The sequence below is a fragment of the Barbatula barbatula genome (genome assembly GCF_947034865.1).
Source record: "Barbatula barbatula genome assembly, chromosome: 8".
Taxonomy (NCBI): Eukaryota; Metazoa; Chordata; class Actinopteri; order Cypriniformes; family Nemacheilidae; genus Barbatula; species Barbatula barbatula.
Genome location: NC_136771.1, coordinates 21,743,404 through 21,765,531, shown reverse-complemented (window position 1 = coordinate 21,765,531; position 22,128 = coordinate 21,743,404). Strand labels below are relative to the sequence as shown.

At 36.6% G+C, this 22,128-nt stretch overlaps 3 protein-coding genes across 5 annotated transcripts; 2 read left to right on the top strand and 1 right to left on the bottom strand.

Annotated features, from left to right (window-relative positions):
• Positions 1 to 1,535: 1,535 nt before the first annotated feature.
• On the top strand, positions 1,536 to 2,656 carry spink4 (serine peptidase inhibitor, Kazal type 4; the record flags this gene model as incomplete). Its single annotated transcript, XM_079463291.1, has 4 exons — positions 1,536 to 1,611; positions 1,708 to 1,739; positions 1,919 to 2,031; positions 2,560 to 2,656. The coding sequence occupies 4 exons, from the start codon at positions 1,536 to 1,538 to the stop codon at positions 2,603 to 2,605; spliced, it is 267 nt and encodes an 88-aa protein (XP_079319417.1). The 3' UTR covers positions 2,606 to 2,656.
• Positions 2,657 to 3,301: 645 nt separating this feature from the next.
• On the bottom strand, positions 3,302 to 13,742 carry b4galt1 (UDP-Gal:betaGlcNAc beta 1,4- galactosyltransferase, polypeptide 1). Its single transcript, XM_079462688.1, has 6 exons — positions 13,275 to 13,742; positions 10,472 to 10,707; positions 8,674 to 8,861; positions 4,480 to 4,602; positions 3,943 to 4,047; positions 3,302 to 3,865 (listed from the first exon to the last, which is right to left on the bottom strand). The coding sequence occupies exons 1-6, from the start codon at positions 13,603 to 13,605 to the stop codon at positions 3,736 to 3,738; spliced, it is 1,113 nt and encodes a 370-aa protein (XP_079318814.1). The 5' UTR covers positions 13,606 to 13,742; the 3' UTR covers positions 3,302 to 3,735.
• stra6l (STRA6-like) lies at positions 11,066 to 21,965 on the top strand. Of its 3 annotated transcripts, XM_079462687.1 has the most exons (19): positions 11,066 to 11,134; positions 14,416 to 14,545; positions 15,117 to 15,177; positions 15,630 to 15,730; positions 15,850 to 15,980; positions 16,487 to 16,607; positions 16,695 to 16,740; positions 17,269 to 17,397; positions 17,496 to 17,563; positions 17,649 to 17,760; positions 18,093 to 18,249; positions 18,339 to 18,414; positions 18,530 to 18,611; positions 18,798 to 18,846; positions 19,102 to 19,219; positions 19,362 to 19,481; positions 19,635 to 19,798; positions 19,957 to 20,100; positions 20,413 to 21,965. In XM_079462687.1, coding segments are annotated over exons 2-19 (1,869 nt in total). In that variant the 5' UTR covers positions 11,066 to 11,134; positions 14,416 to 14,543; the 3' UTR covers positions 20,601 to 21,965. The 3 variants fall into 3 exon arrangements, with proteins under 3 accessions (XP_079318813.1, XP_079318812.1, XP_079318811.1); XM_079462686.1 differs by lacking the exon at positions 11,066 to 11,134 and having other exon boundaries at positions 14,118 to 14,545; XM_079462685.1 differs by lacking the exons at positions 11,066 to 11,134; positions 14,416 to 14,545 and having other exon boundaries at positions 14,703 to 15,177; positions 20,413 to 21,964.
• Positions 21,966 to 22,128: the final 163 nt, after the last annotated feature.

The window sequence follows — 22,128 nt, the reverse complement described above, 5'->3', positions numbered from 1 at the left end:
TATGTAGTCAATAGTCTTTTTAAATTGGTTTTATAATGATAGAAAATCACATTATTAAAACTAATAAAAGCAGCAGGCCTGTGTATGACAGAGGAGTTTATTTTCAGGAGAACACGCGAGACCACACACAGTGCAGTAGATGAGCACCACCTGCTGGTCAAGATCGTGAATGACAGCATTAGTGGATAATTCCATTAAACTAGAAGGTAAATTGATTTACTGAATAAATGAACCATATTTCTCTCGTATTATAAGATTGGCTTTTGTAATTAGAAAAAAATTGGAAAATGTTTGTCACACCTGTCATGTTTTTCTATTTAACAACTACCATTGCCATTATAAAGCGATTACATGCAAATGCTCACGAGAAATTTTTTTTCTGATGCTTTTTACTCCCTAGCTATACGTCCAGGCAAAGTTGAACATATTTTGTATTAGACCACAATTTCTAGTAATCATTAACCTTCTAATAACCCCTCCGATAACCTTGACCTTGACACAACTCTTGAAGAACCCACACGAGCTGTCTATAGTATTTTGAGCCAATAGTAGACCACCAAACCATTTTGTAGGCTGAATGTTTTGTCCTCTTTCTATCATTTTAAGGCTTTAACTGTTTTCAGAAAACATACCTAACATTTCTCGTTCCTTACATTTTTCTTTCTTTAATCGTTGATCTCTTCTGTGGAACACAAAGACATATATTTTGAAAAATATCTCTGTGGTTTTGTGTCCATACAGTGGAAGTCAATGTGGGCCCATGTTACCAACAGTCTTCAAAATATGTTATTTTGCAAAAAGAAACTCATTCACATTTGAAATTACATGAGGATGAGTATATTGAAAGCATTTAAATTTTTTGGGTGAACTGTGCCTTTAGGGAAGAACATTATTTTAATATGAATGTTTAATATATTCATACATTTTCATTGCTTTCATAAACAACAATGCGTGGTGCATAATTCACTTTGCACTGCCCGATAATGGCCGGCAGATGGAGACAATTTAGATCAGGCTTTCTCGACATTTTTGACCCCAAGGTCCCCCCACCTGAACTCAAAATGTCTACCAAAATATTTTTAGAATTTGGAAAACTGGAAAAACGTTTATTCACAATAAAACAATGGCCAGATACTAAGATATATCTTGGTATTTCGTTTTAAAATGTATCTCAGGGCTCATTTTGTCTTCATGTCTGGAACTGGGACCCTGTTGAGAAAAACTGATCTTGATGGTATATAAGGCCTAAAACATTTTTATTATCTGGTACTCATTTTGTTCAAAACCTCCACATGTGTGACAGTACATTTACCATTTAAAGATCATCAGAATGAGAAGTGCTGGTCTTTATGTTCGGGATTTTATATCATTGCACACAAGGCGGATGTCCTAACACTAGTTCAATAAAATCTGGCATACGACCAGACACGTTTTTAACACCACCAGAGTGAATGGTGTGTTTGCTTTGGGAGGGTAAGAGTCTGTATATACAAGTGTTGAATTTCCCACAGTTTATTGCAACCATATATAGTCTCATGAGTATTGTTGGTCTCATTGTATTTGCCGAAATGAGAGCGCTGCTGTTAAGTCTACTTCTCCTGCTCATAACAGGTACAGTGGAAACACTACAAAACAACAATCCTGAAACCGGTTTAACCTCTTTTATCAAAAAAAATATAATAAAAAACCATTTCACGTTTTTCTTAGGGTTTCGTGGGTCAGCTGGGTCTCGCCGAAAGGTAAACAGACGTTTATATTCTTAGTGGATATTTATGTCAATTTGAACAATTCTGTTCACTTACTGCAAACAATGCTGTACATTTTTTAAGAGATACTTCACATATGTATTTAAAAAACTATTAATATTATATTGTTTGAATCGGTCTGTTACATTTGTGTGTGCATGTGTGTGTTGTAGCCCATGTGTGCTGAGATGGCAGAGATTCACGCATGCCCAATGAATCTCGCACCCGTGTGTGGCGATGATGGAAATATGTACCCCAACGAGTGCTCGCTGTGTGTGGAAAGACTGTATGTCACTTGCACACGCATACACGCACACAGAATAAATGATGTTTGCATTTGAGCAATTCCAGCGTTATGGATGTGACCTTTTCAGTAAAAACTTGAAATATAAATGCTCAGAGAATGTTTTACTTGCCGATATTCAATCATCTGGTAGTATTTTAATAAAGCCCTGATGATGGAGTCCAGACATCAGAAAGTATCTTAAAAGAGGGACACATGAAAAGGGCGCACGGTTTTGAGAGACAACATACTTTGTTGGATTCATGTGAATTAAAATGAACAGAAGCAATAATACCCAACAAATGGAGAAGGGGTGACGCTTCATAGAAAATAAAATAGTTATTTTATTTTGACAATTCTGTTCACTTACCTGGAAAACTATGCTATGAGAGAATTCATATGTATTTAAAAACCGCCCGTATGGTGAAAATCTTTGGTAACAACATGATTTCTTTTCATCTTAAGCCTGAGATATGCATTGAATTGAAAACTTTATGTATCATAACAATCGCTGTTTTTCCTCTTTTCCAGGAAAACCAAATCAGACATTTTAATCACAAAAGATGGGAACTGCTAACCTCCTCTGAAGAAAAACATGATCAAATTAAAGCATTTGAAATTGAACTAACATATTTCTTTCTCGTCTCTAACTCTATCAAAAATGGGTTTGGATATTTTGGGGTTTAAAAGAGAAACAGAAAATGAGTAGGCTGTTCTGTAGCTCAGCTGCTTGAGCGTGGGTCTTGTGGCACAAAAAGCTCCTTACATGCGTATACTTGCCTGGGCGTAATATCAAGTGGGGATCGTGTCCCCCTCACTTTCAAATTAGTTTGCAATGATTTTTTAACCACTCGCCACGGAGAGAGAAGTGCTTGGACGGAGCAGGACACAAGACGGCCTGCCTGTGTCTAAAAATAGATCACTGAAAGATTGTGTTCAATCACCTGGTGTTGATTTGAATTGAATAGAAATGTGTTCTTCGTTTAATAAGGACTCGTTCTCTTAACAGGAGTGTTTATGACGAGGCATGACAGAAACGTGGGCTTCCCTGGTCGTCGTAGGCCTACGACAAACCTCGTCTCCCGATCGCAGGTTCAGGTTTACCAGCCATGTTTTACATTTTGTCATTTAGCATGACTAACTTTTATCCAAAGCGACTTATAAAGAATTCAGGGAGCAATAAGCAAATATATTTTCCTGCGTTTCTCAGTCAATACTCGCATCTTCCCCCTTCGTGAAAGTCATCTTTTGGTACACAATAAACACACCTTTTGGTTTAATGGGTTTAATCAATTTCAACGATCAAAAATAAAGATTTCTGTGATAACAACCCGCTGCCTGTACCTTAACTCTTACTTAACAATCGCTCAAAACAAACAACACATTACCCGGATGCAGTAAATCATTTGGAGTGTTTTTTGGACAAATGAAATATAGATATGTATTCTAATAACAAGCATGACATTGTAGGCTCAATCAAGCAACCTGAATCCCATATTAGGGACACATATGTTATTACATATATTTATATGTTATCTATGAAATGTTATATTTTATAGACATATTTTTATATATTTATAATATCCTGACGTGCTCTTTCAACAAATGATTTGGATGAAAGATTTCAAAAGCTTCTAGATTTCTAACTTACAGCTGTTCCCTGAAAAGTCCAAGCAAGCGAAAAGTCTCTTCTTAGCTCCAGATGTCTCATGGCTTGCCTAAGTCCACTGTGATTTTGTTGTACAGCTTGTCTTTTTCAAAATGTATGACTTTGTACTGGAGGGAATTGATGCCATCTTTGTTTATTGTACTCCGTGTCTGGGTGATTTTTTTAAACCTATAAAACGAAAATGCACATCTTCATTTAGCCTTGTATTTCAGTGTGCGCACGTTTGTGTTTGAAAGAAAGATTACCTTTGTGGGTTTGCCTCATTCTTCTGGTCTCTTTTGTGACGGATCATTCGGCATTTACCGATGTCTGCACTCGGCCTTGATATTTTCATGCCTCGAAGTTTAAGCCTTTGAAAAAAATATGCCTGTAATATTAAACCTGCACAGTGCTTAATTCAACTTACATTCAACTAACATTCTCTGCCTCAAAGTTTTCAAACAACGTTCTTGCAAGACTATTTTATCAACATTATCTATCATTGCTTTAAAAACGTTGATATAAAAATGTTTCTTTTTAAATAGTGGAACATCTAAAATATTCACATATTTAATTTCATAACATTAAAAGTAATGTTAGCAAAACATATTTGTTAGCTGGGTCTTGTTATATAAAATCACTATAAAGTAAGACCAGAAAAGGTTTACGTTATTAATATTGATCATAAATACACATTTGCCCAAAAATGTTGTTTATTTAGTGCTTGCCAAACATTATAGATCTTTCTGTATAAATACTCAAAGGCAGTTCATTCAATCACAATCAAAAATGAATTTGCTCACCTGTTAAAGATGTCATCGTCCTCTCCTCCCCAGCCCCAGTAGTTATTGGGAAAGCCATTGATCTTTAAAAACTGATGTTTGCTCATTGCCGACACCCCTCCAAAATAATTTGGATAAGGCAATCTAAAAAAAAATCAAGAATCAAAATCCACCTTTAACAAATATTAATCTCATAAAGTTTGAACAACAGGTTGAAATTTCTATGTTTAAGCTGCCAAAGAGAATTTTGCTAAATGTTTTTGTGTGCGATTTATAAATGTAAATGACTCGTTTGAAAAACCCTGTCAATTAAAAATGTGTAGCTGTTGTTCAAGACATCAGACATACTTTGGATGTGACACAAAAGCAGCATTAGATTTACAAAAGACGTAACTGATCTGATATTTCATTCCGACCTTAACTTCCTGAAAAACCAGAAAGCGGAGAAAGGCTGTATCAGTCTCAACGGACACACAAGAGATTTATTTTTCCTGGGAAGGATTATTTCAGCCTTTGATGAATGAAAACCGTGTGACATGAAACTCGTGGAGTTTAGTGGAACTTTGTGTATTTCTGTTGTACAAAGGCATAAGGACTGGTGTGAGATTACAGTACCAAACAATACGTTTGCAATTATTTTATGAACATTTTTTCCCATGAGGCTCTCAGATTTTCACAAAAGAGCTCAACAATGTCAATAGATTTATATATATATAAACAGCTGTGGAAAACTAATTCCAGATTTTTATTTCAAATCAGTATTTCTAGATGTATTGTAGTCATTCCAGTCCGGTGTCTGTTGAACAAAATAGAGTGACAAAGTCATCCTACAGCGATGTGAAAGACTGACAGCATGACAAGACTGATTTGCTAATTTGAAAACTGTGATAAAAGGTCACGTGAATTGTTTTCCCCTTAATACTGTTCCAGGACAAATATTACTGTTGTATTGCTTAAAAAAAGAATATGAACTTTTTTTATTTGCAGTATTTGAGGTCTGAAAAAATACAGATTATCTTTACTGGTATTTTGGTCTGTTTCTCCAGTTGTCATTTTCTGCAAATAAATGGAAATAAAAACAATATTTTAATTCAAAAATTGGTAAAAATATTGCTAGTAGTTTACATAATGAATTAAAAATGATAATTTTACCTAACACATATTTATAAATGGTAAATACAGAAAAACTGAACAAGTGCCTTAAATGGTCTCTTAATTATTTCTGTGGCTGTGTTTTTAAAGCAGTATTTCTCAAAGTGTGAAGCGGGCCCCACTGGTGGGGAATAGAGACATGACTTGTGGGGCGCGACAAACGGGAGGAAATTTGGTTTATTAACATTTTTGGCATAAAAGAAAAACCTATAATTTTGACCTATACAATGTATTGTTGGTTTTCGCTACAAATATGCCCATGTTACTTATTTTGTTCTGTGGACCAGGATCACATATATCATGTTTACTGCACTGCAAAAACAAAGTCTTATTAAAAAAACATCATAACAAAATGAATAGAAAACAGTCAGCACAATAATTGACTCAGTATTCAAAATATAAGCAAATTTGAGAGATTGTTCAAAGTAACTCTTTTGTACAAAGGTCAAATGTCATTGCTTCCAGCTGAGCACTTTTATCCAAAGCGACTGTGAAAATGCAGAATTCTCTGTGTCCCAGCTGTTTCAACATGCAAGGACAGATATATGTTTTGTCTAAGGGATCTCCATTATGACGGCGTGCTCAGTAGACGTTGACCTAACCAATGTCGGCTTTATTGTGTTATCTTGTTATTGTGTGAGATGTTCAGATATAAGTGATATGTTCGTCACTTCCTCACTTATGCGTATATATATATATATATATATATATATATATATATATATATACTGAACCCATCTTTAGTAAACTTTGACTTTGAGTGAACTACACTTCTGTGTCTGTGTCATTCTTGGTCCCCGGATCCGGTTCCTCTGATTGCTCCGTCGACTAGACCCTTCAACTCATGAAAGCTGTATACCTAGACAAAGTAATAATCTTACAATTTGGGGGCTCGTGCTGAGAAAGGGGGAAAACCTCTCCGAACCAAGAGACAAAAGCCGAGCTGAGGCAAGCGCACCGACGATCGGGCACAGACCTACAATTAAAAGGGTAAGTGTTTTAAAATATGTCTTTGACAAATTGTGGTTGGAGGAAATGCTCTGATATGTCTTTGACAAATTTTGATTGACGCAAATATAACACTTATCCTGTAGGATTCTGGTGATTAATATTTCGTAGAGAGACAAAATAGGTTTAGCACTCAATGTTAGTGGGATTTAATTCCCGTTGTTGTGACGTGGTTGCGCACAACAGTAATTGCCTGAAAACAATTATTAACGCACGACTAAGATATACATGTCATGTTACTGTTTATGGTGATCGCGGTGTAAGCTTTGTCATTCAGAAACAGCTTTTGTCATCTTTTGTTATTTCAGAAATTCTGTTTAATTCTGTTTAATAAATTCATATTTGAATCATTATCGAATGTTGATAGAGTGTGACTAAAAAGTGAGGTGAATCAAAATCACCCAGGGTCAAAATACGATACATGCATTATAGTTGAAACAGTCGATTGAGCATTCAGGGTTCCAAATACTAAACCCCAATACTAATCTGTGTTTTTGAAGTGGAAGATGGGAGGTTCTAATTGGAAACGTCCGTTGCCTGGTGAAACGCCAGTTGCATTTATGTATAGAAATGATCAAGGTTTTTATGTCGAACCGTATGTCAGTAATCTCGCAGGGTGGTAGAAGAAAATGAAACCGCAAATTGATTCGCCGTATCCGAGAGAAGGTTCATTTTCGGATGACGGAATCGAGAGGGCAAAAAGTATGGTGAAAGACGGGTGGGGTGATCCGAATTGGGATTATACATACACGATTAAAGCTTATGCTCTATGGAAAGATTATAAAAAGGTTTGGGATGAAGGTCCTGAGAAAAAACGAATTCTTGCTTATGTAGCAAAACAGGGTGCATCTAAAATGCCACCGTCATACAGCACTTTTTGCCAGCCCGAAACTTTGCCGTCACCCCCTGTGCAGCAGAAAAATGGTCCCGAGAACATTCAACCCACGTTATCATCCGACAATGATAAGATTACCGGCAGTGGTACATCTCAAAACCCGCATGAATTCTTTTGGGAGAAGGTTGCTAATGTTGACACATTTTTCACAGAGTTGAGAGTTTTTCTTGATGAACGTCTAGATTTGTCGTTTGGACAAGATTTGTCGTTTGCTGCTAAGCAATGACCTGAAGAATCTGTGTCTGAATTCTTTGTGTTTTCAGAGAGTGTGGACCGACGATTCTAAACTTCCCTTAACCAATGAGTTAGTTTTTCACAAATTTACAATTATACCAGGTGCCCCACTAAATCTTTTAGGTCGTGATATGAAGCACAAATTGGGTATGGATATTAAATTCACTGCAAAACAAGTTTTCTGTCCAGTTTACAGGCATCCATTGATCCATTACCAACATGTGAGCCGCCGGTTACCTGTGCAAGCATGCCTGCATGGGTGGGCTCCATGATTGACCCTTTGTTATAGTCTCAGTTCAAGGATGACACTGGTTTCATTGATATGGAACCTTATAAAGCAAAGCTTAAAACAAAATAAACCTGTGTACATTAAACAATACCCTTTGTCAAAGGATAAAGAGGAAGGTATTAAGCCTTTGATTGAAAATTTTGTCCAGCAGGGTGTCCTCGAACCAACACATTCACCATACAACACACCAATTAACCCTGTAGTGAAAGCCGATGGGAAAACCTGGCGATTAACTCAGGACCTGAGAGCTATTAATCATACCACACCAATTGTGCCTGATGTTCCGACTGTTATCAATTCGGTGCCATACTCACACAAGTATATTTCTGTCATTGATTTGTGTGCAGCTTTTTTCTCTGTGCCAGTTCACCCAGAGACTCGTTAGCGACTTACATCGCATTATCCTATATATTTTAAATAGGTTTCTGCAATCCCCTGGGATCAAACCCACAACCTTGTGTTGTTAACGCAATGTTCTCACCACTGAGCTGCAGACATGTGTTATTAAATACAATAGAATATAATTGTTTATATCTATTTATGTATTTACATTTTTATATACTATAAAACAATACAGAACATCATCACTATATGTCTAGGGCTTTCTGACTAAGTTAATTGGTGGAGCTGACCTTACCTGAAACCAAATTTGTCCATGGACACAGAAAGGTGGCGCGGCTGGCTGGAGCACATGTATGTGTTGCGGTCGTCCATCGGGACGATGTCTACGTCACTGAACACGAAACAATCGTAATCATATTCCTTTACTGCTTCTGCATATCCCACATTCAGCAGTTTCGCCCTGTTGAATGTGCTCTGCCCGTCCTGAACAAGCAGTACAACAAAACAATGTTAAAGGGGTTGATATCATGACTTGTGTGGCAAAGAACAGTAAAAACATTTCTGTTTGGATGGTTAAGAAACGTGTTGTCCACTGCTCACAGATTCAATCCAGATGTCATGTAAGATCTTTTCAACTGTAAATACAGTCATTTGCTTGATGCTGTCGGGTTATCATCAAGCAAATCTGTATTAGTGAAACATTCATGAACATTCAAATATCTACTTTGAATGCTTTAATGAATGTGCTATTAAAGGCATAGTTCAGTCAATCATTTACTCACCCTCTTGTCATTTCAAACCTATAAGACTTTTTTTCTTTTGCAGAACATAGAAGAAGATATTTTGAAGAATGTTGATAATTGCAAAAGGGTGGTACCCTTCACTTCCATTGTATTGACACAAAACCAATGCAAGTCAATGGGTGCCGCCGTTGTTTGTTTATCAACAAGAAGGATGAAGAAACAAAGTCGTACAGGTTTGAAATGACAAGAGGGTGAGTAAATGATGAATGAAATTTCAGTTTTGGGTTAACTGTCACTTTAAAAGTTTTTTACAGCGATGCCATTGAATACATTTTGGTTTCTTTCAACGGTTCTTGTCTTTGATACCATTCAAAAAAACTTTGCATAGGTTATAGGTTTAAGAAATGTCTCAGCCAAAAATATTTTCTTTGTTTTCTGCAGAAGAAAATCACTCTCACAATACCCACAAAGAAAATAAACAAATACGCGTCTTTCTACGTCTTGTTAGTCAAGCCACTTTGCATAGAGACTTTACATGCAACATGGTATACAAACAGTGAAATGAGGGGTGGATGGCGCAAGAGACCGGCTGGCAAGATTGCTACTGACATGCAACAGAATTACACACAGATTGAAATCTAAGCACAGGCATACGCAATAATATTTATGCAATTCTACGTTAAGAGCGTAAACAGGTTCAACAAACACAAGACACTGAAGATGATACGCTAGGAAAGTAAAAAAACTCCAGTGTATCAGACTATATTACATAAATGGCTTACAATACACACACACAAAAACAAACTGAAAGAAACGGGTGTTATATTATGAAGTATGTCCTATATTTGGTCATGCATTTCTACTTTTCTTTCTAAATGTCAGTTGGCTGCCTAATATTGCCTATGCAAAGTCAAAGGGCATTTCCATGTCACGTCTGTCTTGACTTTGTATTTGTTGAGATTTCACTCACCATGTGATAAATCTTTTTCACTTACTTTTAACTTTTGCTGTATGCAGCTAGTTGCAAAGCATTCTGTGAACCAGAAATCATCATTAACCTTTTTCAGTTTTTTTCTAATGCTTTCTAATGCTTTGCATGAGGCTGTTATTTTTTTGTTTAATGTTCATTTATCTCTGAACAAACTGTTGCCAGTAAATTACATAAATGTAAATCTGCCAGTGATACTGTAATTTCAACAGAAAGGTTATAAAGTGTAATCTTGTATGTTAATCTGTATAGAGATCAACTGTTTGCGTGTGAATGCCGATTTGCTCTATGGGTCCGTATGCAAACAGTGTAGCTTACGCTGTCATTTAATTACATGAATAAATTGTAACCGAGTGTTTTACCTGTTGTATGATATAAATCCCATAATCGAGCTGCTGTCTCTGTAGGATGTTATGGAGGTAGTGGAGCCAATACTTTAAGTGTTCATCTCTGTTTCTGAATGGGATGATTATGGCAACTTTTTGAAGGGCCACACAGTTGCTCGGTTTATACCGGCCGCCAAAATCAAGTTGTGGATTTTCCATACGCACCTGATCCAAAGTGATGGGCTGAGAAAATTCAATCTGCATTGGACCCACTGCGAGAGGAATGGGGAGAAGAATAGTGTGAGTGTTGTGGCACCAGGACAAGGCCCCATTTCTCATCCGTTTTATTCCTTTGACTGTTAAGAATGCTTAGTAGTAATAATAATAAATGTATTTTTAAATCCACTCCAGCCCAGCTGTGTCACCAGGCTCTCCAGTTATAAGCAGATTGCATTTGTTTCGAAAAAAGCCCATAGTTATGTTTCAAAGTTGGCTTCTTCTTCATGTCAAGCTGTGATGAGTGACAGAAGTACATGTAGGTGGAGAATACAAATTACTTCTACCAAAATGGGTCAACCATTTTTACAACATCATGGTAAACTAAACTGTAGCCTGTGGGAGGAGCCGCTCGAGTCCCGGCCAACTTCCGGTTTCAGTTGAATCGAGAAAAAAGCTGCGCATTTCAAGACACTTCAGCAGGTATTTAAACATAAAACCAATAAAATCCCAGACACAGTTCCAAATCTAGTTGCTTTCCCAGTTCATATTTTGACTTTTAAAAAATACCTTAAAAATGTGTGATCAACCGATGCCTAATTATTCAGAGTGGTATCTGCCTATCCCGATTCTTAAGATTAAAGTAGGCCTACTTTCTGAATGTTAAAAATGTGTGATTAGCAAGTTATGTAGTGTGTCAAGTCAAATACGGGTTCAGTGAGTCAAGTTAACCTATATATGTCAAAATACATGCCTGCTGCATATGCGTCAAAAGTGTTTATGATCAAAAAGACACTTGTGTTCACAAGATACTGGCAAGACACTCACTTAAATCTGATCGCACACTGAAACAAATCTGTTGGATTAACATGAAAATATTTATGTACATCGGTTGCACATAATATAGTTAGGTTTCCTTAGCATCATTTTAATATGTTCAAGTTACCAAATGTATGTTTGTTAAACAAACATGATTTTTATATGTTAACGATTCATATTTTCATTTGACGTTGTCAACAAAAGTGTCTTCAGTTAATGTAACATAACTTTTTCTCTTTTCTCTGCCAAGGCATGAAGTTAACCAAGTTCAACAGATCTTTAAGAATGTAACCGGCCTCTGCCTAAGCAAAGGCAACGCTTTTCTTACCACAAAACGGACAAATATAACAAACTCCTCTAAATCTCAAAGATGTCTGAATGAACATTAAACCCTAACAAGTGTTTCTCTTTACTGAAAAACACACAAAACAACACTTCCGACATGATGCACAAAGGTTCACCTGACCGGCAGAACACATTTTTTAACATGACTCACCACTAACCTGATGCACTGAACACATATCTGGAATTTCTGCTTCCCCTAAGGCACTGAACTAAACTGACGCATTCATGTGAATTGTTATTTCTCATTGGTATGTTCTCTTATGAATTTCCCCCAGGTTTAGGGGCGGGGACAGGGGAGCCATTTTTTAAGCTAAATTAGTTATTTCAGGGTTTGGAGTGAAGTAAGTTGTTGGGTAGCCACATCCTAAAATATGGGTCACTCATGTAAATGTAAATACACGCGCAGTCTGTGTATTGAATGTTGTGCCGAGTGACACGAAAAGAAAGTCGTGCTGAGAGTCACAAATAAATGGATTACGAATTCCAGATTTCGTGTCTATGCCACGAACTGCTGTGATACTGGGTTGATATATTGGTGCATCTCTATTAAAAAAGTAGTACTTATGCATAAGAGAAATGACCTGGAGATAAGATGAACAACAAGGGCCAAAAGTGACGTCCAGTTCTGAAGAATTTACTTTATATTGGCACATGTTATAAAAGATGCATGAAAGATTTTGTATGCGTGTGTAAACTGAAGCTAAGTTTTGGACAGAATTTAACGTAAAAGCTATAGATTACGCCCCGCAATGTACCGCATAACTAAACAGAATTTACAGAGTAACTAACTGTAACAATACAGTACCTCCGCAGTACATATCTGCAGGTAACGGGGAACAATATGCAATATGCATGTTTGGGTAATAAAGAAGAAATTCAAAAAAAGACTTTAAATCTAAGGGGTAACTATTTTAATATAACGTGATGTGCGTGACCTGCAGTATGCTATACAACAATCTTAGCGTGAACACACACTACATTTTTATACATAAACATACAACCCATACATAAGCTACCTTGGATATTAATTAAGTACGGAGTTCTCGTTTAAATATTATATTTCATTTGGTATATTTAAATAAGCCGTAGTTTGCCTGTTTGTATGTGCATTTGTCCAATGTGTACCATGTTGTACAAAAACATAGCACATATATAGAAATATTGTACAAAAACATAGCACATATATAGAAATATTGTACAAAAACATAGCACATATATAGAAATATTGTACAAAAACATAGCACATATAAGACAAGGTTTTATTATAGGGTACTACAATTAGAGTTTATTCATATTTCAAGAACCAACTTTCCAAACACAAACCTAAAGCTTTTATCATGGTAGAAGTTAAACATAACAGCCTAATGGTGAGTTACCAAAGTTAAACAAAACGAATATCATGTTTATGGGCACCATGCTGAGACCATGTACGGATAAATAGATGAGAGGAAAAACTTACCTAAAAGTGGAGACGTCTCGGGACATGGCTCTAGAGCTTTATTCGTGTACATGACTTCACTCATGTCTGTTTCTGCTGTTGCATTGCTGTAGTATTTGAACAGGTCTAGTGAGGTTATTCCTCCAGTAAAATTGAATGTCAGTGAATAGTTTAAACCTGAAAACAGTTCACTGTGCCGGTAGTTTATGTACTCATTGGTTTCAGAGTCTGATATTAAGAACACGGTTATGATTATGTACAGCCCGCAGATGAAAGAAGCCGCCACCGACGCTCTGATGAGAAAACCCACATGCCACACAGACTCCAGCATCCTTCCCCAAATCTCAGTCATTGATAGAGCCGGATGTTTTACTTCTCCGTAGACAACGACACACCGAATTGTCGGAATCGCTTCTTCCTAACGTGAATCGCCCGTTTTTCTTTCAGTTCTTCAGTGCATACACAACATATTGCGGTGTGAGTGGCAGGGCGAGAGTAAAAGAGGTGGGCGTGAAAGTGGACGAGAAACGTTTACGTTCGTTCATTCACGTTTCGTCCACAGCAAACAAAAAAAACGATCATGTTAAAATAAAGAAAATATTAAAATATACAAGACTGCCTGTCGGTTAACACAGCAAACTAACAGAGGCAAATGTTTTAAGTAACAAAAGTCAAAGTATGAAGGTGTGTTTAAACAGACATTGAAAAAGTGGGCTAAATGTGTACATTTAAACATTTTTAAGTGTCATTTATTTTTTCCTTATTTTATAAGTTTGCTATTAAACTGTGTATTCTGCAGAGCTAAGCTGCATTTATTTAAAACAATTTTAAATTAATTTTTAATCATTCGCGACATCACGCCTCGGGTCAACAGCGCCCCCGTGTGTCGGTTATAATGTTTAGCATGTATCCTGTTGCCACGTGTTTCCATTGTAAACGATAGATTTGTTGCGAGTCGGCGCGTGTGACCCGAGTTCGTCCAAAGTAACTTAATACATTGTCATTTCAGAGTTTGTCATGAATCAAAGTTATAACATTGATGTTTGCACCGCGTTTTACAAACAACAAACCCACATCCACTCTGTGTAATCTGCTCCAGTTAAAGAGCAAATCAAAGGTTGTCCTGTCATGTGACCACATTTTCATATCCTCATTCATGCAGTGAAAGCTTTAGCACATTGGAACAAGTGTTTACAATGAAGGAGAGCTACTCAAATGTTTAACTAGGTTGCGTCTATGAAGGACAGAATCGGTGCGCTACACCTACAGAAGATACACTGAACCCCCACTATGTGAGTATATTTGACTCTATAGGCCTACTTATATGATGTGGCTGATGTTGTACTGGATATACATGGATATACTTAATACAGTTGTATTAAAGAATACTTTGTTTTAGTAATGTAGAGAGCTTTGCCTAAAACACAAACAGACTTCTAATGTTAACTAATACCTTTACAAAACATAAATAGAGACTAGAGAAAGACTGTAGAATGCAACCACAGAAATGGTTTAAATACACTCATAATGAATTTTATAATAAAAATGAGTAATAGATATTGATACGGACGCTTAATGTTAAAACCTGATGCGGAAAAATAAATTGGGGCAACTTGGGAATTGTTTTCAGGTCACTGCTGTGTATCTTATCTGTCATTTTTTATACATTTATACGTTTTTAGGACACTTAAAACAATTACCCAGTGACTTACAAAAATATCCCTTTGATGGTTTTAGCTATGTTTTCATCACACTAAAACAGAATTTCATCACCAAAGCTTCAGATTATTATTTGTGTATGTTAACATTCATGCTAAGGGTGAATGTAGAATCATTCTTTCTTATGTCTCTTTCTTCTTTTAGGGATGAATGTGAAAAAGGATTTTCTGTGGATTTGTTTCTGCATTGCTCTCTCGTCCCCGCCGTGAGTAATGAATACTGTACATGTATCCATATAAAACACTGTGAGCAGAACAAACATTGCACTTCTCTTTATCTCTGTAGTCAGATAAAGTCTGACGGTTTGTCCACAACATTGTTGATATAATAATTTAGATAATGCAATGGAATTAACATGGAATCCGCCACGTTGTTTCTACAGTAGCCTTAAATGTAGAACCTGCTCTACAAAGCGCTTTTCATCGATACGTTTTCTAATACGTGAAAAAGTGACGACATCTTTGTCCTGTGTCAGCCGCCATAGTGGGATTGGAAGGGGAGGGGTGAGCAGTGGAGTGAGCCGTTAGTTGCAGTTTGCAACATCACCGCTAGATGTCCCTATATTTCACAAAATGGACCTTTAAGTCTTAGCAAACACCTGTCTAATGTTGTTTTCTCCTCCTGCTTTGCTTGTAATGTGGATCTTGTCTGTTTCAGGTTTTTATTGTGCTTTTGCTATCATTTGTGCAAAGTCGATCAAAGCCTCAGCCTTTCGAGGAGCGCTTTCCGTACCTTAGGGGTCGATTCGGCATTGTGGTGTAAGTGATCTCTCACTTTTGCACAAAATCTAAAGTCTCTAAGTATTCGGCTCTATTCAACATTCAAACATATTGTCACTTAACGTAGTTTATTTTGTGTGTGTCAAATGTTTCGTCAGGCCTTTGGATTTCATTGGCAGTCTAAGTAATCGATGGTCTTACGGCTTTGCATTTGGCGCTATTGCTCCCAGTGTGCTTCAGCTATTTTCAGAGTCTTACACACCAATGAAAGTTCCAAACTGGGCTAAAGGTACACTTCATATAAAATATTTCCTATAGCGCAAATCATAGAATATAGCCAGATTAATTTTATTCAGGTAATACATGCATGTATTGCCTTAATAGTGCATTGCCTAAATTAACTTTAGAGGGTATGCATTGACGTCACTTTCCAATGTGAACACGCCAGGACACGGCCCTTGATTGCCAGGACACGTTCCCTTGAGTGTTAATACACGTTGCATAATGTCTGCTTTTAATAGGATAAACTAAGAAACCGTGACTAAAACACGCAATTATTTGCTGAAATTAAAAGCAGTTGGACTCGACGGTGAGCTTTACGACTTACAAAGGAAGCAGGTGTGCTTGGAAACTGAGATTCTTGATATTGTAAGCAGCTGTTTTGCTGAGTGTTTTGCCACTCAAGGGAGTGTGTTTTGCCGTGTTGTTCACATGGGAAAGTGACATATAGGCACAACTAATGAAACGTATGTGTATTATAATAAAATAAATCTTACAATGTGTATTGTCTTTCAGCCTTTGTGTACCTGCTAGGAGCTGTAGAAGTGGGCGTGGCTTATTTCCCCTTCTTTGCTTGCCTTTCAACACCACACCGAGCGCTCGGAGGGGTTTTAGGTGTTCTGTATACACTCATGTGGTACATATAGATAAAAAAATACTTGAATACCATTCATTTACTGCAGGTATTCAGATTCTGCATATTGATTCTGTATGTTGATTTCAGGCTCACTGCGAGACTGTATGACACGGCAAGCTGTCCATCCGGAAAGGTTTTTAATTATTAACCTTCTTTTATAAATTATTACCTTCTGTTATGAGCTTTATGTTTACATGTTAAGATTAGAAACGGCTCCCTGTTTCACAAGTGCGACCATTTTACTGAGTAAATACAATTTGCGCACTGCAATGAAACATGAAGTCAACGCAAGTTAAAGTATTACACACATAAGCTCTTTAGTTCAACATTATAATGATTATTATTAGTCATTTTGTTAGGCTAAATGAATATATGTAATAAATATGGATACTTAGAATGGACCTGAGATGTATTGAAAGATTGTTGCCTCTGATGAATTTTAATTCAAGAAATGTAATTTCAACCGTCTTTTGAGATAAAGCAAACTCTGAACATATAGTTGCTAGTCAAATATTATACTTAATCTGTAAATATATAAGATAATTACATCGATGCAAACAACACAAACAAAACAGCACAATGCTGCAATGGCCATTTTCAGGTCTATACTGTGGAGGTTTCTCTTTTCACTGTATAACATACAAATGTTATATATTTGCAGATTTTGGGCCGTTACGAAAAATTTATCATCCAGTGGCCGTTCTTCTTGTGTCTGGGTTTTCTGCTGGGTCGCTTTGTGTATATCATTGTAAAGGCAGTAAGAATCCACCTGCATTTGCAAGATGATGAGGTAGACAATTTTCTTGAAATTGGTGTTACTGTCGCTTTTTAAGTCATTTAGATATCTCTTTTGGCAGCTGCTACAATTTCTTTTTAAATATACTGTAGAATGAAGAGGATTTGCAATTCCATCAGTTCAGATATGTTAAGACTCTACTGAAACGCCCATCTGAGCCGTAAATACAGATACAATATTATTATTAAGTACTCTGAATGTATTCTCGCCAATGAACGAACACTTATTTCTCTTTTCTTTTCCAGGTCAGAACCAAAGAGTTGGTTTCGGAAAAAAGTGTATGACTGGGACCCGTACTTTAAATTCCCAAACAGAATGATTGGTACCTCCATTATTTCATTGATTGGCTTGTACACGGTAAATAAGCACTTGCTATCCCTTATATTTTTACTATATTTGTCGTATAAATACTGATATCAATGTACTATAGTAGTTTCTAAAATAAAAAATATGTGAACGTTAATAGAAATTCTGGCATGATTTACTCACCCTCTTGTCATTTCAAGCCTTTGTGGATATTTTGAAGAATGTTGTTTAAATGGCCCCCACTCCAGGTGAATTGGGGCCAGTGCTGTTCAGTTATCGACTTTCTGTTATGCTAACATTGCCAAATCCAAATCTGTCTATATGCTCAAATGTCCCATTCACTTTTTTAATTCAACTTGCATATTGTGTCTGTATTCATGTAGATGACACTTCTAGACTACAGCTTAAGCGACTACACATTTGATAAGCTAGATGCATTGAAGGATTCACTTGCAAAGATAGCATCCTCCTGTAACCAAACAGACAACATGTTTACATCCCTTGTGCCTGGGCTGGATGAGTTCAGCTATATTGCACGTAGTAAGATCACATTTCTTTACACAGATCCAAAGACAAACAGACATATAGATATGGATAGAATAAAGAATTTCAATGTCCTTTTTTTCCAGTGTCTTGGTTGGCGACAACTATTTTTGCCACTCTGACATCTGTTACTTACACTTTTCACGTGCTGGTATGTTACAGGTACGCACCCTTATGTATTTACGTTCAACACTATTGTCTGTCATATCAGCAATAAGACAAAGTCAGTGTATTCTAACACTTTTTTTTTAACCGCGAGCTGCATTTATGACTGCAGGAAACATATAAAACGATTGTGGAGAGGGGAGAAAAACTTTCTTCCGGTGAAGTTTCATAAGCCAAGTCCTGCAGTCAGTGTGGTGAGTAAAAATGATAAAGGTTTTTTATATTTCTCCACTTATATTTATGTCAAAGACCACTCTCACTGGGTTTTATGTGCAAATGCATGTTTCCAAAAAGACAATTCTTTAAGATTAACAAAAAACAATCGAAGAACATGTAAAAAGGAAATATTACTGATCATAAAAACTTATTTTCTTTGTCAGGCAGCTATAACAAGATACTCGGGCTGGCAGATTGCCTTCACTCTATGGGGTATGCAAAACTTCTAAAAAGTATGGACTATAATACTATTTCAGCTGTTCAGGTCCATATAATGGTTTTGTCTGTGACTCACCATATCCTGCTTTTAGAAAACATGTTGAGGTCATTTTGCAAAGATATTCTCAGCTCAAAGAGGTCAATCCCTTCACGGGCATTGATCCCTTGCATACCTTGCTCTAGAAACAGCATAGTTTGGAAAATACACAGGCGTTTGATGACTCTATGGTTTATTGATTTTTCTTGCAGGTTTTGTGATTGTTCACTTCATACAGTTTCTTTTTGCCTTGATATTTGCGTATGGAGTTGTTCTGCCAATCCAGAAAGGAAAGTTTCTCAGCTGGCTTTCTAGTGTATCCATCATTCTGTGAGTTCCATTAAAGACATCTCATAACCAAAAAAATGTCAAAAGCACTTTGATTATGCGTATTGTTGAGCGAGCGTGCCATCATAAGATTCATATTTTATACTTCAAGTTCAGTTACGTTTGCATTTATTTTGAATTGCAGACTAACAATATTCATCGTGATAGCCATAGTAGTAGTGCAGATTGTTCTGGTTCAGATATTCTTCCTGCAGAGCAAACTCTCACCTGACGACAAACAAAAACCTCTTGCACTCAACAACAGGTTCAGTAGCACAACATCAAAGCACAGTTTCAGCTATATTTACAAGAAAATACGAATTTTTAGATTTCAAAACTGGTTGCAGAGTAAACAATTAAATCTAAAAATACACACATTTTGATTCTACAATAACCACATCTCTCTCTTCTCCCACAGAAAAGCGTTCCACTGCTTTAACTACTTTTTCTTCTTCTATAATGTTATAATGGGGTTGAGCAACTGCATTTTGCGCCTATTAGTAAGCTGCATTTTGGGAACGTGGTTGGTATCGCGCATTGATCGGACCATCATGCAGCGGGGCTATGAGTCCATGGATCCAGGTATTACTGTATAGTGCTGTGCAGTAAACAAACACAAACCTGATAATCATGCTGTATATTTTATAATTATTAAAACTATATATTTACAAAATAAAAATGATGGCGCAATGAGACTTATTTGAATTGTGCATCTCAAACGGTGTGACTGTTTTGTGCAGGATATAATACCTGGATAGGGATGATATTCGCTGACCATTATCATAGCAACCCGGTTATGCTGTCTTTCTGCCACATACTGCTTGGAAAGACACTGGATCGGAGACCCCCAGAACCTCATTACAATACCTTTAATAATACCACAGGTACAATTCACACACAATGCTTGTAACCAAATAGTTCTTGGCCACCATCTTGGCTTTATAACTTTCTTTGTTCTGCTGAACACAAAAGAAGGTAATTTGAAGAACGTAGGAAAAGCAAACAGTTTTGGGGCACTTTTGACAACCATTGTAATTTTTCCTACTATGTTAGTCAATGGTCCAAATATCTTTCTTTGTGTTCATCAGAACAAAGAAATGTATACAAATTTAGAATATCTTGAGGGTGACTAAATGAGTGAGTGAACCAGTGAGTAAATATTTTTGTCCCAACTGTGCATCTCTTGCTCCTACCAGGATGTTCAGTAGGGGGCAGAGTACGCGTGCGCTGGATGCTACTCTACACGCTGCTGAGGAATCCCAAACTCATTTTGCTCAGAAAAAGAAAACCACAGGATCACCATGACAACCAAGACCCTCTCCTCATGGCCCGAACTATCACCTCGCAATCTCAACAAGCAAACGGACTGGCAGGCAACTGCTGAAACATGGACTGTGAAATAAGGACTGGATTTCATCAGGGATCTGGAAGGAGAGAAATGGGACTCAAATGAAATGAATTAGTATTATTGGCCAATATTGTTGTAATAAAAGCTGTTTAGGTGAACTCTCCTGGAAGTCCAGGAAGTGAATTCAACCTCAAAATGTAGTGGATTTCAATCTTTTGTCCATGTATTTCATACATGCTTTAAGTGGCCTTTTCTGTGTCTGTGGTTTAAAAATATAAAAATGTCCCCACCAAGTGTCGTCCCATTGAATCTCAACCATTTCCAGCGCTGGCAAAACTATTCGGTTTCTAAAAAGTACTGCTGCGGTACCATGGTACAGTGATGCCATCCGCTGCTTATATTTGGGATCTTTAAATATATGGTATTGCACCTTTGATATGTTTTACCATAATATGTCTGCAAATACCACGACTAACCTGTTTACACAACACACACCTTTATTTTGATCAGATCCTTTGTAAATTTGAAATAAAAATTTGTATATTTGTAAATAAATATTATTATGGTCATTCTGACTATGCTTAGACAATTTACCATCTCATTTCTAAGTCATTTTGGATAAAAGTGTCTGCTAAATGAACAAATGTGTGTATCAGATTGTAATATCATTGTGTTTTGAAATTAAAAGGTTTCTGTCACAAGCCCCATCTCCTGCCCAAGAGACACACTTTCACACAGATAAGCTGTTGGTTATCAAAGACAATCAGTTTAGATGTTTGTTCATTGGATGTTTGCCATTTGTCAAGTACAGTGGGGGTTAAATGTCTGGTATCAATGTTATCAGGTTGGGGTTGACCTCATGGTCAAGGCAAGAATAAAAGAAAAATGTAAAGAATTTCTGAGGCTTTTTTCTTCAGCTCTTCTTGGACTCATCTTTACCTGAGATTGGCACATTCTCTATATATTCGCTTTGTATTCCTCATGCATACTGGGTGTTGTAAATTGTACCTGTAGCCTATTACTTTGTTAATTGGTAAATACCTAAATGTTGGCTGATGCTATACAACACAGTAACATTCTAGCAACGCTAGAACCCAAATTTGCAATTATCACTGTTTGTTAACATGTTTTTAAATGTTGGGAAATTCCTACATATACATTATCTGTCCTTGAACTGTTACAGTGAATATGTCAATCCAAAAGGTATTTCATACAAATGTCTAAACTGACTGATGTTCGATTTGTGAAGTTGTTCTGTAAAGGATTATGTCATTCGTTAGGTTCGTAGATATTTTTTTCTTTATTAAAAACACTTTTAGCAAGTTTTTATCATTCATATCAATTGATTATAACATGATATTATACATCAATTCTACAAATAAATACCATTTTACAACTGTCCCCATGTTTTAGGTCACGTTTACATATAACTCAACATAAAATGTGTGCAATACGCCATTGGTTTGACCGAGGTGAAGCTGACTCCGATAAAGAGTGAGTTCTCTCATTGAATTGTGTGATTTTAACCTTGTTTTCCTATGTCTTTTTAGGAGGACCAGATAAA